At 39.8% G+C, this 17,757-nt stretch overlaps 1 protein-coding gene across 1 annotated transcript in view; it reads left to right on the forward strand.

Annotated features, from left to right (window-relative positions):
• Positions 1-1,894: 1,894 nt before the first annotated feature.
• The window catches only part of LOC139536424 (calcium-binding protein 7-like), a 29,097-nt gene continuing 13,234 nt past the window's right edge, over positions 1,895-17,757 (forward strand). Inside the window, exon 1 of the mRNA XM_071336957.1 lies at positions 1,895-2,939. Within this exon, the coding sequence (XP_071193058.1) occupies positions 2,825-2,939 (115 nt within the window). The 5' untranslated portion in view covers positions 1,895-2,824. The remainder of the gene's footprint in view (positions 2,940-17,757) is intronic.

Below are 17,757 nucleotides of genomic sequence, written 5' to 3' on the forward strand. Positions count from 1 at the left end.
TGCTCTGCCAAGGCATAAAGATGAGGCTGAAATCCCTTAATGGAGGTTTGCTCCCAGCGCAGAATGTTTTATATCTAATATGTTCACTCTGAAACAGCCATAAGCAAACCAAATGAATAAGTAGCACTAGAGGTTATTTTAAATGGGGTTATTTCTGTTGTTTTAACACGACTCTACATAATTTCACTGTGACCTCTATCACACTATTGAAGTTCTGACACTATTAAAATTGATACTGACAAGTTTTAGGGGATCTAAGTGCATTGGTTTACTCTTACAAAGAGGGACAGAGTGTTGTGTTTCACCTGTGTGTAGTACAAGCAAGGAAATAAATGAAAATAGCAGAAAGTGGTTATATCGACAGATTCTTTCACCTCTTGGTCTCTAACTATGGTCTGAGACCATTAAAGATTTTACATGAACAAAAGATGAACCCATGCTGGCTGTTGGATAAAAGCATTCTAGACGTCAAATGCTGTATAGATGTCTGACCTTCTAGTACTGCCCGTGCACAAGGGTTTGTATGCTGTTGAGGGGCACCTTTTCTGGCTTGCCCTAAACCCACTCCCTCCCTCACACATACACACGCACAAACATACAGACACAAAAAAGCTCATGCAGTGTGGTGCCCACACAGTGAATAAACAACAGGTTTTCAGCATATTTTATCCTAGCAGGGCAGCTGTGACATTGAGAATCAATACATATTTAAAGGTGATGCACTCACTCACCAAACATGCAAGGATGCCTTTGTAAACAAGACACGTACTGTGCAGTGTGGGGGCATTTTGGATGTGATTATCAAACCATGGCTTTCTCAGGGCATTGTGTTAGAAAAATCATTAAAGCTGAGCCTGTCTTTCTGGGTTTGAGAGGATGAGTCAGGGTCTGAACCATCACATCCATTGTACTGTGGATCGGTTTGGAATGAGAGGTGCCTGTTATTCAGCTTTCATAAAGCCTGCTGCTGTCAGAGCCCAGGCAGTGCTCAGACAGAGGCTCAGGGAGGGGCCCAGGTGCAGCAGAGGGAGACAATTCCCCAGCATCCAGAGAGGAATAGAACTGTCAGCCAAACCAGCACGAAAACAGCCCAGAGAAACCATTCAGAGCCCTCACCACAGGATTCTCATTCAACTATGTGAAGAATCTTGACACATAGCCAACAAACAAGCAGTACATAAAAATAAACACACACACACACACACACACACACACACACACACACACACACACACACACACACACACACACACACACACACACACACACACACACACACACACACACACACACTGAAATTGTGAATAATTCTAGTTTCATCTACAGACTTGAGTGATATGCTTCATTGAGTGATGTTTAATTGAAATCACATATTGAAGAACTCCATAAGGAAATGATAGAGGCGTTTGGCGCCACGACGTCAGACTGACATGAGGAAGAGGAGGCAGTAAAGTGCATGAACGTTAGAACGCGCTGTCCTTGGTGCTGGAATCGTATTACGGCGCGCAGCTTTGACCTTCCTACCACAGTAGCTATCGTCCAATAAAGTCAAACTGAAGATCATCTGTTGTTCCTCGGGATCAGCTCTTGCACATTTCAAGTAAAAAAATAATATATATGTATTACTGTATACAGCTTTAGCAAAAAACGACATCCTTAAATAGATAGACTATAATATTATTTCTCTATCTCTACGTTCATCTATTCATTTACCATTACGTGCCCTAGTACAAGATACAGTGACCATCATGTTCAAGCTTCACTAAATAGTAAAAAGAGTCAGTCATCAATGTCAACCTTGAGAGACACGTTTTGTGCTCAATAAGATACTATATAAAGTCTACCGTGAAGGGGGAGGTGGATGGGGTTGTCATCACTAGAAACCGTGGGGAGCTTGGATTGAGGGAACCAAAATGAGACAACAGTGTGCAGAGCAGACGGCTCAAGGATCAACCTATACACGGAGTGTTTCTCCATCAGAATAAAGAGACAGTGGGTCGACCAGGAAATCCATTGACTATTGAATATCATGACAACTCTTGTTTTTAGCTTTGCTGTTATTTAGTTGTTAGGCTATACATTATTTTTGTCAATTTTTTTGCCGCCAAAAAAAACGTGTTAATTTCACTGAGAACCTTACCGATGAAAATCTGTTCAATAAGCTACTGGTTGCAGCTGTTTTTGGCTAATGGTTACTTACAGTTGTATCGACTGGTCTCAAGAAGTGAAGATAAAGGAACAGGAGAGGAACGTGTGAGGAAACCGGCGTTAGCCTACGTTGATCTATGATTTAACACAAAAATATGCGCTCGACTCGGGTTTGTAATTCACAAGTTCTGTTTTTATGTATAGTTTTTTTGTATCATTATTTTATTCCCAGATATGCGGAATACAATATGTGATTTCAAATTGGAGGTTTTGGTGTAACACAGATATTCGCTATGCTTAGGTGGATCATTATTTGAGACAATAACATAGATATAATTACACCTGATAATAAAGTTTCAGCACTATATGTAGTACTTATATCCTTTGGTAATTGTATTGCAAAGTTGGCGTGACATATATACACAAGCATTCTTGTTGTATAGTCAGCTATTACATGCATGAAGCCAAAGGCAGAGACACCTGCCACTTTGTCGGGGACTTCACGTGCTTCGATTCCGCTACTGTTTTCTCAACAGGCTACACCAAAAAACAGAAGATATCAAGTGACATAACCTAACAGATTTTTGTTCTCCAAAGTGGACTATAGTAAAGTTTTATTCAGCAAACAGTGAGCTATAGCCTATGAAGATCGCGACACAGAGTTTCCCTCGCAGAAATGCCAGTGCGAATGCCAGTGCGAACCACCAGGTTGATGTACAGGGGAATTTGCACTATTCCAGATATCCTGTCATACCGGACCCCCATTAACCTGCCTGAGGATGAGGTGGAAGGTGAGTCATGATTGTTATATCTACAGATGTAGGATCTTAATTTGATCACGCTTTTGTTGCTGAGAATTTTCTTGCACAGCAGGAAATGCAAACCTATAGTGTATTTGAGGCTTAAAAATGCTTATAAAGTTTGTAATTTCCACATTGAAATTTCAGACTTGACTTGCACTTACAAAAAATGTATCAACCCCTACAAAAATGTCCATTATTGTATCAACAAAAAATGTATCAACCCCTAAAAACATGTCCATTATTTATAATAATTTTAATTGCTGTTGCTGCAAGATTATTTTCCTGCTGTAGAAAACTGGCTCAAATTAAAATCTTACATCTGTATTGTTTCATGTCTTGCCGAAATCCATTCTACATGTGGCGGATCGATCCAGCCAGGGTAAGAGAATGACCTTAGACTTGACCATAAAATGAGTCACATAAAATGAGTCAGCAAATTGGAGAGCGCCTCACAGATACGGGGCTAAATGTTTGCACATCAGAATGGTCTCAAACAAGAGCAGCAATTACAACTTAAATGTACTCACATTTTTGGGCCTGCTGTAATATTCTCTATTTAGGTGATAAAGCCAGAGAAGCCGGTGTTTGGAGGATATATTGGCACGGGTGTTGTTAGGTCCGAGATGAACTCGAACGCCGGCAACCGTGCCAATATATCCTCCAAACACCGGCTTCGAGGGCATTATACCTTTCATACAACGAGTTACCAACAAATTCAAATAATGATTGACATATTTTCATTAAAAACTTAATTTTGATGAATTTATTCATACAATTTCATCTTTACACAAGATATAGTCCCGACACAAATCTAGGGTTGCTGGAGACGCGACACAGTCATTCAGTCTTTTTGTTCTGTATCTATGGATGTGACCCAGTCGTTAGTTCTAAATGTTCCATTGCCATACTGGCTGGCAACGTTCTTATCCCTTGCTTGCTAGCTAGCCAACTATATCTAAAAGTGCAGCTAGAATAACAACAAACTAGCCGCATTTGCATTTGTTGAAGCTGTTTTCTAGTGACATTTATTTGGATACATCCATAACAATGAGCTAATGAGGCGCGATTTTGCCTTGCATAGTAAATGTGCTCACTCGTCAGGACACTGTTGTTCAGAGGAGCAAGCCAACAACACACCTACAAAACTATTGTTTTGGCTTGTCAGTTAGGACATCTACTTTGTGCATGACACAAGTCATTTTTCCAAAAATTGTTTACAGACAGATTTTTTCACTTATAATTCACTGTATCACAATTCCAATGGGTCAGAAGTTTACATACACTAAGTTGACTGTGCTTTTAAACAGCTTGGAAAATTCCAGAAAATTATGTCATGGCTTTAGAAGCATCTGATAGGCTAATTGACATCCTTTGAGTCAATTTGAGGTGTACCTGTGGATGTATTTCAAGGCCTACCTTCAAATTCAGTGCCTCTGCTTGACATCATGGGAAAATCAAAAGAAATCAGCTAAGACCTCAGAAAAAAATGTAGACCTCCACAAGTCTGGTTCATCATTGGGAGCAATTTCCAAACGCCTGAAGGTACCACGTTCATCTGTACAAACAATAGTACGCAAGTATAAACACCATGGGACAACACAGCCGTCATACCGCTCAGGAAGAAGACGCATTCTGTCGCCTAGATGAACGCACTTTGGTGCGAAAAGTGCAAATCAATCCAAGAACAACAGCAAAGGATTTTGTGAAGATGCTGAAGGAAACAGGTACAAAATTATCAATATCCACAGTAAAACGAGTCCTATTTCAACTTAACCTGAAAGGCCGCTCAGCAAGGAAGAAGCCACTGCTCCAAAACCGCCATAAAAAAGCCAGACTACGGTTTGCAACTGCACATGGGGACAAAGATCGTACATTTTGGACAAATGTCCTCTGGTCTGATGAAACAAAAATAGAACGGTTTGGCCATAGAGAACATCATTATGTTTGGATGAAAAAGGGGTACGCTTGCAAGCCAAAGAACACCATCCCAACCGTGAAGCACGGGGGTGGCTGCATCATGTTGTGGGTGTGCTTTGCTGCAGGAGGGACTGGAGCACTTTACAAAATAGATGGCATCATGAGGGAGAATAATTATGTGGATATATTGAAGCAACATCTCAAGACATCAGTCAGGAAGTTAAAAATTGGTCAGAAATGGGTCTTTCAAATGGACAATGACCCCAAGCATACTTCCAAAGTTGTGGCAAAATGGCTTAATGACAACAACGTCAAGGTATTGGAGTGGCCATCACAAAGCCCTGACCTCAATCCTATAGACATTTTGTGGGCAGAACTGAAAAAGCATGTGCGAGCAAGGAGGCCTACAAACCTGACTCAGTTACACCAGCTCTGTCAGGAGGAATGGGCCACAATTCACCTAACTTATTGTGGGAAGCTTGTGGAAGGCTACCGAAACATTTGACCCAAGTTAAACAATTTAAAAGCAATGCTACCAAATACTAACTGAGTGTATGTAAACTTCTGACCCACTGAGATTGTGATGAAAGAAATAAAAGCTGAAATAAATAATTGTCACGTTCCTGACCTGTTTTATGTTATTTTTGTATGTGTTTAGTTGGTCAGGGCGTGAGTTGGGGTGGGCATTTTATGTTTTGTGTTTCTATGTTTAGGTCACTTGTAATTAGCCTTATATGGTTCTCAATCAGAGACAGGTGTTTGACGTTTTCCTCTGATTGAGAACCATATATAGGTTGGCTGTTCACACTGTTTGTTTGTGGGTGATTGTCTTCCGTGTCTGTGTCTATGCACCACACGGGACTGTTTCGGTTCGTTCGTTTTATGTAGTCATTTTTCCTGTTCGTGCGTTCTTCGTGTTACATGTAAGTTCTCAGAGTTCAGGTCTGTCCACGTTTTCGTTTTGTTATTTTGTAATATTTCAAGTGTTCTTCGTCTTCGTCTTGTTCTGTAATAAATTCATTATGTATTCACAACCCGCTGCATTTTGGTCCTCCGATCCTTCTCTCCTCTCCTCGTCCGAGGAGGAGGAAGATCTAGACACCCGTTACAATAATTTCACATTCTTAAATTAAAGTAGTGATTCTAACTGACATAAAACAGGGATTTTTTACTAGGATTAAATGTCAGAGATTGTGAAAAACGGAGTTTAAATGTATTTGGCTAAGGTGTATGTAAACTTCCGACTTCAACTGTATATCTGTAGAAATGATGCCAGTTGATTCATGATTTCGACTGGCTGAGAAATGCTCCCTGCCTGTCTGTCTTGTTCCGACTCCCGACACATTCATTATTATGGGACAGCAGGAGATCAAATTTGAATATTGAAACAATGTTGACAAAGTCGGCGAGACAGACAGCAAGGTTTTTGCAAATCTCTGCTGTTGAAAAAAAAATGTTAGTCTAAAAGAAATGTGAGATAATGTCTAGATGCTTTTTATAGTGGAGATCAAGTTTATAAATTGCCTGGCTGGGCTGATGAGACAGTGTATTGCGTTGAGTGGATAGCACAGAGTAAATAGGCATTTTAACATCATAGATTTAGCCGGTGGCAACTTGTGGAAACGACACCAGCTGGAATACAGTTTTAACCAATCAGTATTCAGGATTAGACCCAACCGTTGTATAACATATGTTCTTGACCCATTAATTTGTTCATAAAACAACTTACATGTGCACAACTGTTACAATTGGGGGATCAAAGTAGTGTAACGTTTCACCACGTTGGGTTGCGAGACATCAGTGGGCACCAAAGTGTTGTTATTGTTGTTAATAATGATCCTGTTTTGATGGTAGTTCCACCAAACGCAAAATAACTGAAATCCTGATCATTTAAATCCTTCATCCTGCAGCATGTGACAGACAAAGAGAATGGGTGCTAGTATGCATGCAAATCTGAATATGTGCTATGATTATTATTATTCTAAGGCTTGCAGGCCTGGAAAAGCATGCTGAATATAGCTAGACAATATTTGTTTGAATGTTGCTTGAATGCTCCTAGACAATATTTGTTTGAATGTTGCTTTAATGTTGCTAGACAATATTTGTTTGAATGTTGCTAGATAATATTTGTTTCATTGTTGCTTTGAGTGTTGCTAGACAATATTCAGGTCTTTGTACTTCCATTTTTTGTTGTTGTATTCGTTGTCTGATACTTTATTCCTGTATTTCATTATACTTAAATTGACTTCATGCAATCCTGTTTCACAGAAGCCTTGTTGGACCTACATCTCCCAAATCTTAGTTATGTCAAGCAGTTAATGATCTCTCTCTCTATCGCACTCTCAATATTCCTTCTTTATTAATCTATCTTGCCAAACATGGGCGATTCAGACTGCCTGTGAGTAAAGATGTGTATACAGATATATCTCTCACAGCAATCACTCAATTCACTCCATTATTCTGATTCATATGTATTGAAGCCCCTGCATATTGCTTACTGCAAGCTATTTCCTATACAGGCCACCCAGCATCCACAGACTTTGTCTATCTGTTTACTCTAATAACTTTTCTGATTTAATTCAGTAAAGTTATGACTTATCATCAACAGAGTAGCTGCGGATCTTACTCTTCTGAACCCTTCTTCCTGACAGCTAAAGGTCCCGAAGCTTCTGCACATGTTTGGGATTCTATTTATGCACAGTCTCTGCTCTATTCGTAGAGAACAGGCGACTCTGGCGAATGGTGCTCATTTAATAAAGTTATATTAAAGCTGAATCAATTTCTGCAAGATCACATAATGATAGTATTTTACATAAAATAACAGAATATAATAGCATAGTCTAACATTACTGTAAAACAATAAAACACCACCTAATTTCTTATGAGATTACAGCATGATGGTCAAATTTTTCTCTCATGTAGCCGAAACTCAACAGCCATGCCACTAGGCGAAATATGTGCTTTGAAACAAAACACAGGTAGGCTATGCTACAGTTTATTAACACCATCTGCCCTAAAATTCAGTCACTTTACACAATTCAAACAACAAAGTAGGCTGCTTCGAAACAACACTATATAACTCAACAAGATCTAAATGCATATCCCCATGAAACTGATTGAGATAAAATGGTTGGTATGCAGATCCTGCATGGACGTCTCACCCGTTAAACCTGAAAAATTTTCATTCAGGATTGACAGTGAGAAATGTGAAGGGAGGGTGACCACAAAAATGTGTGCATAAAGTAGAGGTAAAGAAACACATGCGCAAAACGTGATTCGGATCTTCAGCTCTGGGGAAACGGGATACAGGGGAGCGGGACAGAGCGGTTACCTATGGATCGCAAACCACTGCCTATCATTAATGTGTTGGTGCTGTAGGGGGGGGACATATAGAGTAAGAATCAGGAGAAAGAGGATATCACAAAGTGTAACTGTGTAGCAGGATAAATCCAAAAATGTCACCAGAATTTCCTAGGAAATGCAATCAGATTTTCCTGAGAGGATGTACTGTAGCTAAGACAAGCCAACGTGTACAAAACGTACCCCTACCTAAACGTACAAGTTACCTCGACTAACCTGTACCCCCGCGTATTGACTCGGTACCGGTACTCCCTCTATATAGCCTCGTTATTGTTGTTTATTGTGTTACTTTTGATTATTTTTTACGTTAGTTTATTTGGTAAATGTTTTCTTAACTCTTTCTTGAACTGCATTGTTGATTAAGGGTTTGAAAGTAAGCATTTCACTGTTGTATTCGGCGCATGTGACAAATAAAGTTAGATTTGATTTGAATATTTAAATATAACCTGTGTATGTCTGCTTTATCCAACTTTGAAACACAGAAAACCAAGTACTTAGAATCCAAATAAAAGAAAACAATTTTAGCCAATTATTTACTTCTTCACACTTCCAGAAGACAACAGTCATTAGAATACAATGCATGTCCATTCTGACGTTAGAGGGAGGGGCCTCTCTAACCCTGAAGTAAAGGAAATGGTGCATTTCGGTCCATTGGTCTGCACTGTGTACATGGTATGGCATTGGAACTCACAATATGTGATGACTGCTGATGATGAGCATGACTCCCGGCTGCAAATTAAAAGGGAAAATATGAATGTCATTGACTGTTTTTATGAAGGTCATTGATGATTGACAGCAGGCGATGGTATGGGGCAGGGAGGAGTGACTACTACTTGGAAGGACCAGATAACAATGAGAGAAGCTGCATTGTGAATTCTGAAAACAAGTGGTTCATGGAGATTTGAAATTGAACTAAATACATAGGAATTAAAACAATCAACAGCATAATAAAAACCTTAGAGAAGAGTTAGGGATTGATCGGCATTGACGCATCACTGTTCTAGTTGACGTTAGTTTGGCTATAGAGGTTGCAAATCATAGAGAACCTATGGGTTTGGGTAATATAGAACCCAGTCTTGCACAGGATATTTGGTCCTGGGTGACGAGATTATAGAACCCAAATATAAATATAGAACCAAATATAAACGTGAGACTATACTTTGTCTACTACTCCAGGATGAATGGACTGTGGAGTTGAGTTCATAAGGGATGTTTTCATTTTGAAAAGCCAAATTCTAAAGTTCACATAGGTGCATCTCAGCAGACGAATCATTAAAGAGATCTGGCATTGGGTAAAAAACTAAACCCTGTCAGAATATTGTAGCCTTCCTCCTGTCTGAAAGAGCAGTTTGGTGGTTCCTGCAATGACAAGATACACATTAATTAGAATAAATGTGTTTTCATAAGTTTCCTGGAAGTTAACAATGGAGATTTTGTTGTAACAAAAAAGAGATGAAAATCAGATCAGTCTTTTATGCTGATAATGAAAACCCTATTTTCTGTTTCTGCTCTTGGTTAGACACCCTGGCCCCAGATCTGGCCAAGCTGTCTCGCCCTAAAATTCCATCATCGCTTTGAGCAATTAATTTGCTGTCAATCAGCTGTACATTTTTACTTTCTCCCCCTTCCACTTGCTTCTTCCATTTTTGTGGTAATGCTGCAATTAGTTGGTTGTAATTTTGAGTAGAGCAGACATTTCCATATATTTTTGTTAGCTGCATGTGTGACATAATTCCACAGTCCTATTTATCAAATCAAATCAAATATTGTTTCTCACATGCACCGAATACAACAACCTTACCTTGAAATGCCTACTTACAAGCCCTTAACCAACAATGCAGTTTTAAGAAAATAGAGTTAAGAAAATATTTACTAAATAAACTAAAGTAAAAAAGAAAAGAAACAACACAATAAAATAACAATAATGAGGCAAAATACAGGGGGTACTGGTACCGAGTCAATGTGCGAGGGTACAGGTTAGTCGGGGTAATTTGTACATGTAGGTAGGGGTAAAATGACTATGCATAGATAATAAACAGCAAGTAGCAGCAGTGAAAAAACAAAGGGAGTGGGGGTGTCAATGCAAATAGTCTGGTTCAGCAGTTTTATGAATTGGGGGTAGAAGCTGTTAAGGAGCCTTTTGGACCTAGACTTGGCGCTCCGGTACCGCTTGCCATGCTGTAGCAAAAAGAACAGTCTATGAGAACAGTCTGTTTCTTCCTCTGACACCTCTTGACAGTTTAATACTTTCTGTGAAGTACCCATTATTTACTATTTTTACACCTACGGCTGCTATACTTTAACCCATTTGTATAAGAGATTCTCCAAAATTGATATATTCCAGGCATTTATATATAAATCTCAATTGTACTTTATCAAAAGTATTTTCAAAGTCCGCTATGAATACCAGGCCTGGCTTTCCAGATTTTTCATAGCAGTCTATTGTTTCCAGTACTTGTCTTATATTATCTCCAATGTACTGTATCGTCCATGTAAAAAACCTGTCTGATTAGGATGAATAATATCCTTTTTAATTCTATGCGCTATGCACTTTTCTATAATTTGTTGCATCACAACACTGAAGTGTAAGGGGATTTTTATGGATTGGATCTTTATATTTACCACTTGGGTCCTGTTTCAGTAATAATGAAATCAGACCTTCTTGTTGAGTATCTGATAATCTACCATTTTGATAGGCGTAGTTAAAACATGCTAATAACAGTCTTCTGAGTACATCAAAAAAGGTTTGGTATACCTCAACTGGTATGCCATCCAGCCCTGGAGTTTCCCCAGACTATAATATATTACACTTGATCTTTCTTGAATAAGTTCATTCATTTCTTTTTGTTTTTCCTCAAACGTATTCTGTGCCTCTATGGCACTGTTTTTGTTAGTATCTATCTGTACTGTTAGTCCCTCTATTTCCTTTCTTAATATGAATTATTTTGACTTAAATTGCTTTTGTTTTAAAGATGAGTATTGAATTGCATGGCCTCTAAAGGCACATTTAAAAGTGTCCCATACAGTAAGGGGATCTGCTGTACCTACAATATATTATGTCGGAAAAAGTCAGTTATAAATTCTTCTGTCCTGATTAAAAACAAGCTGTCATCCAATAGGCCTTGATAAAGTGTCCAATATCCGACTGCATTCTGTTTCCTGTCAACACTTTTTTTAACTTTTGGTGCCAGCGAAAATGACATAAGTATTCAATACGACTAACTTGATTGAGCCTCCACCATTTATATCTGACTAGTTCAGGATATTTAACCCTCCATATATCCACTAGTTCCATTATATCCATGATATTCATGATTTATTTAAGTGCAGAAGGGTGATAGTTTGTAGTGTGATGAGGTTAAAAACCTCTTAAGGATCTCTACAGATCGGTGTCCCACCCTCTGGACGGTTGAGCTAATGTGTGCTAATGTGATTAGCATGACGTTGTAAGTAACAAGAACATTTCCCAGAACACACAGCCACTGTCACTGATTCCTTCCAAACCACTAGTTGAATTTGGGATTTCCAACTTGTTGTGTCATATTTATGTCCAATGGCCGATGAGCACCGATACGTTTTATCTATAATTTTTCTTCCTTATTTCTCTTCATATGACAAGGATTAAAAAGGATTTGCAAGTAGATTGTCGACTTGATTCATGATGATGACTGCTAGCTAAGATTGTGAAAGTATGATGTTGACATGATCGGTCCAGTCAAAGTGATTTGATGTAATTTTATCTGTGGCCAATGACCTTGAGCCTTCTTGGATGGGCACTTCTATGGCAGCAGCCAATGGGATAGAATTTTCAATGTCTCCTCTTACACTTGGCAGTGACGTAAAGTCCCCATGAGTGACAGAACACTGAGCCAATCATGGCGCAACGCTCCGTATTTTCTGCTGGCTTTCCCCACCACCACAGAAAGCACTGACCTAGGCTGAAACACCTGAATTTTGGAGCTGCCTTTCTCAAGAAAACAAAAAAGAGACCATGTTTGTATGTGGGTTTATTAACTCAATGATACTGTATATATTATTTTTTACATTGTTTGCAAACTGATATGTGACACCCCCCCCCAAAAAAAAGTATTTTAGTTATTTATTATTTGCTAAAAACCTGCCCTGAATGACGGGTCACCACTGCTTGTAGGCTCGATAAATTATTATATATACAGGGCCTTCGGAAAGTATTCAGACCCCTTGACTTTTTCCACATTTTGTTACGCTACAGCCTTATTCTAAAATGTATTAAATAAAGAAAAAATCCTCAGCAATCTCCACATAATACCCCATAATGACAAAGTGAAAACAGGTTTTTAGAAGTGTTTGTAATTGTATTAAACATAAAACACTGAAATAACTTATTCACATAAGTATTCAGACCCTTTGCTATGACACGAAATTGAGGTCAGGTGCATCCTGTTTCCATTGATCATCCTTGAGATGTTTCTACAACTTGATTGGAGTCCACCTGTGGTAAATTCAATTGACATGATTTGGAAAGGCACACTCCCGTCTATATCAGGTCCCACAGTTGACAGTGCATGTCAGAGGAAAAAACGTAATTGTCCGTAGAGCTCCGAGACAGGATTGTTTTGAGGCACAGATCTGGGGACGGGTACCATACCATTTCTGCAGCATTGAAGGTCCCGAAGAACGCAGTGGCCTCCATCATTCTTAAATGGAAGAAGTTTGGAACCACCAAGACTCTCCCTAGAGCTGGCCGCATGGCCAAACTGAGCAATCGGGGGAGAAGGCCCTTGGTCAGGGAGGTGACCAAGAACCTGACGGTTACTCTGACAGAGCTCCAGAGTTCCTCTGTGGAGAGGGGAGAACATTTCCAGAAGGACAACCATCTCTGCAGCACTCCACCAATCAGGCCTTTATGGTAGAGTGGCCAGACTGAAACCACTCCTCAATAAAAGGCACATGACAGCCCGCTTGGAGTTTGCCAGAAGGCACCTAAAAACTCTCAGACCATGAGAAACAAGATTCTCTAGTCTGATGAAACACAAACTCTTATGCCTGAATGCCAAGCGTCATATCTGGAGGAAACCTGGCACCATCCTTACGGTGAAGCATGGTGGTGGTAGCATCATGCTGTGGGGATGTTTTTCAGCGGCAGGGACTTGGAGACTAGTCAGGATCGAGGCAAAGATGAACAGAGCAAAGTACAGAGAGATCCTTGATGAAAACCTGCTCGAGAGCGCTCAGGACCTCAGGCGAAGGTTCACCTTCCAACAGGAAAACGACCCTAAGCACACAGCCAAAACAACGCAGGAGTGGCCCTGCCAAAGCCCGGACTTGAACATCTCTGGAGAGACCTGGAAATAGCGGTGCAGCAACACTCCCCATCCAACCTGACAGAGCTTGAGAGGATCTGCAGAGAAGAATGGGAGAAACTCCCTAAATACAGGTGTGCCAAGCTTGCAGCGTCATATCCAAGAAGACTCGAGGCTGTAATTGCTGCCAAAGTTGCCTCAACAAAGTACTGAGTAAAGGGTCTGAATACTTACGTGAATGTTATATTACGTTTTTTATTTTTAATAAATTTGCAAAAATGTATAAAAACCTGTTTTTGCTTTTTCATTATGGGGTATTGTGTGTAGATTGATGAGGAGAAAAAATTAGTTAATACATTTTAGAATAAGGCTGTAACCTAACAAAATGTGGAAAAAGTCAAGGGATCTGAATACTTTCCGAAGGCATGGTATTTTCAAAGAAGCTTGGATCATCATTATTTGGACCGTATAGATTAATGAGCTTTAAAGATTAAAATAATCCATCTTTGCCACCCGAGTGTCGCAGCGGTCTAATGCACTCCGTTGCAGCTCTAGAGGTGTCACTACAGACCCGGGTTCAATTCCGGCTGTATCACAACCAGTCATGATCAGGAGTCCCATAGGGCGGTGCACAATTGGCCCAGAGTTTGGTTGGGGAGGCTTTACTTGGCTCATCACGCTTTAGCGACTCCTTGTGGCGGGCCCGACGCCTGCAGGCTGATCTTGGTCGTCAGTTGAACTGTGTTTCCTCCGACACATTTGTGCGGCTGGCTTCCGGGTTATGAAGCGCGGTTTGGCGGGTCATGTTTCGGAGGACGCTTAACTCGACCTTTGCCTCCCGAGCCCGAAAAAGGGGTAAAATACCCAAAAATATATAAAGAAAATCCATCTACCTTGCGGATCTGTTTGAACAATTTGCACATTCGGATCAAATTGATTGTAAATTCATATCTTCACCCCTTTCGCCCATGGAAGAGGTATATTTCGTCCCACCAGTCCATTCTCCACACAACTTAATCTAAAATAGTTGAATGAGTTTCCTGTAAACAATGGATATTATATTCCTTCTCTTTTAGCCATGTAAATACTGATTGTCTTTTCTTATTATCTGCAAAGCTATTAAAATTATAACTGCCTATACTTATTTCACCATAACGAGATACAAGTTAAAATTCTATTTATCATAATATATGTTTAGAAACTTACCATTAAAAAGTAACATAATGATTGGTTGCCCATATAGCTATACCATTGTATTTGCACTGCTAAAACCTCCCGCCATCCCAAGTTGGATTGTCGTCCCAGTGACTGGCAGACCACCCCTGTCAATCTGTATCCTAGGTCCTTTGAGAGATTAGGACCCATCCTTTAAAAAGAGCACATAGCGCCACCCACAGAACAGAAGCAGATTAACTGCCAAAAACATTTCCAACGCCCTTACCTCGATTGTATTGTATACCGTTATTTAAAAAAATATTTATCTAAATTAATTTCCACAATTGGCGAATAATATGCGTAATAATGTTGGCAGTTCATACGAAGGATTGTTACCTATAACCAGGATTGGCATTAAAAAAAATGCATTTTTGGCAAGCAATTATTGTTTTGGCCATGTACTGTTATAATCTCCACCTGGCAGAGCCAGAAGGGGACTGGCCACCCCTCAGAGCCTGGTTCCACATTAGGTTTATTCCTAGGTTCCTGCCTTTCTAGGGAGTTTTTCCTAGCCACTGTGCTTCTACATCAGCATTGCTCGCTATTTGGGTTTCTGTATAGCACTTTGTGATATCTGCTGATGTAAAAAGGCTTTATAAATACATTTGATTTATTGATTCAATTATTGTAATTCATCCTGTATTGTCCCTAACATTATAACCCCATAGCAACAGATGTGGGATACACACGCACGCACGCACGCACGCACGCACGCACGCACACACACACACACACACACACACACACACACACACACACACACACACACACACACACACACACACACACACACACACACACACACACACACACACACACACACACACACACACACACACACACACACACACACACACACACACACACCACCCTTCCCCTACAAACAACCACAAGCTCAGATGTTTAACAGTTATTTCATCCCTGAGCCCAACTCAAGAGAAGGCTTAATGTGCGAATGCATATACAGTTGTAGCTGTTTGAGAAGGCACGCAAAATTGAGCAAGAATGGGGAGATTTGATTAACCAGTGTCAAGTCTTAGCTGATGGTGCTCAGATACACCCCCCTACCCTGAAACACACACACACTAGTCCCCCGTTGTGACCATTTTACCAAGCATCTCTGTGCAGTCAGACCTTTTGATTATTTTGTCCCACCAGGGCCACAATAATTAGCCCCTTCTCTGATTGTGACCCCCTCCCCATGGGTTACTGCAGCTAGTGTAGCCAGTACTGCTACTACCTGTGTGGGGGCACCCCACCGGAATCCCCACCAGCTAGGTACAAGGTCATCAAGGTTCTCATTAGCAGCTTTGAAAAATTCCTTGTATATTATGCTCACATATCCGGGGGCTTTAGCTTTATAGGACCAACCTTGCCAGGCAGGCTCAGACTCTTGAGGGGGCAGTGTTGCTTTAGTGGGTCTTTGACCGTGTTTATCTTTCTGTCTTGGCTGCATATAGGCTACTTGCAGTAGGCCTATTAAACAGATAAGGATTTATCCTTAGTGTGTGGGTCACTCAGGTGCGTGTCTAGGGTACAGGGTTGGGGACTGCTCCGTCATGATAAGAAATTAAAACAATAAACTATATTTATAATCTATTTTAAAATGTATATCCCATATCTGCACAAAATTGAAAGCTCTCTGTCACTACTCCTGCTCGCAGACACACATGGGCTCTGGCATTTGCAACAATTTTCCTTTTTCACTCACTTAACTCCAGACTTTTCCAAACACAAAAACATATACCCCATCTTCCATCACAATACACCCACACATACCCAAATACTGTGCCTTCTATGTCCTCTGTTTGCTGTGTTTTTTTTTTTTATCTCTACCATGTTGATTCCTACCTAATTTTGGGCTTTTAAGTACTTATGTGTTCCAGTTCATTATATTTGAAATATGTATTATTTAAATAATTATCCTTTCTTCTAATGCTGTTTTTTAAAATCTATTTATAAATAATATGAATAGAAAGTCGAATACAAATTATTTTACAACATGCTATCTTGATTGATAGAGTGGGTTTGTAGTTTATTTCTTTATCAATTGTTGTATTTTCTTGTTTTCCGTTTTTTCCTTGATTACAATCCCTACCATGGATAGTATTGGGCGTTCCATTATTCAACTCCTCTTTTCGAACTTTGTATTATTTAGAATAGCCATGGAGTAGTCTTGGTGTCTCGGAACAGTTGGTTATCAATGTACAGTTTATCGACTACGAGAGCTACACATTTCCCTATAAGTCTATTCACCTTGAAAACTGGGTACAGAACTTTGCGCCGTTCTGCAATTTCCTTCATGAACTGATCATTCATTCCTATTTTCGTGCCAGTGAGTTTTTTGCCCAGGCTTTTAACCACTATTTTATCTTTAAGAATGCAAATTTGGCAACGATTGGGCACTCGTATCGTTGTCCTCTCTATCCGAAACGGTGTACGCGTTTGAAAAACGTTTGCAGTCAGAGTACAGTATAACTGCAGTGATAAATGCAGTTAGAGTGCAGTCTAACTTCAGTGTGCTGCAAATATTGCATCCAAATAACAAAGTTTTCTTTACTGCAGTAATTTTGCAGTATAACTGCAGTTAGAGTGCAGTAGAACTAACTGCAGTACAGTGCAGTTATTCTGCAATTACTGCGTCCAAAATACTACAGTCGACTGCAGTTACTGCAATTTTACTGCAGTTTCAAAACTGCAATTGTTTTTTGTAAGGCTTGATTTTGTCAACAGTATCGCATGGGATCTGTAGCGCTTCAAGGAGGAATTCTTTCCCCATGCTTTCAGGATCTTTCACCCTCATTTTCTTTAAGCACCAGTTTTTCTCGCATGGATCTAGTCTGTATTCCATGTAAGGCTTCTCTTAGAAACATGTTCTCCTTTTTAAGTTCATTAACATCAGATTCAACAGTATTGACTGTATCTTTTAGCTTGTTTGTTTCTTTCTCCATTGTCGCAGCTTTTTCGTCACTCGTTCTCCTTTATTTTTTTACTGACAAGTTCAAATACTCCCAATTTATAATTTCTTGATT

This window comes from Salvelinus alpinus, chromosome 1, assembly GCF_045679555.1.
Source record: "Salvelinus alpinus chromosome 1, SLU_Salpinus.1, whole genome shotgun sequence".
Lineage (NCBI taxonomy): Eukaryota > Metazoa > Chordata > Actinopteri > Salmoniformes > Salmonidae > Salvelinus > Salvelinus alpinus.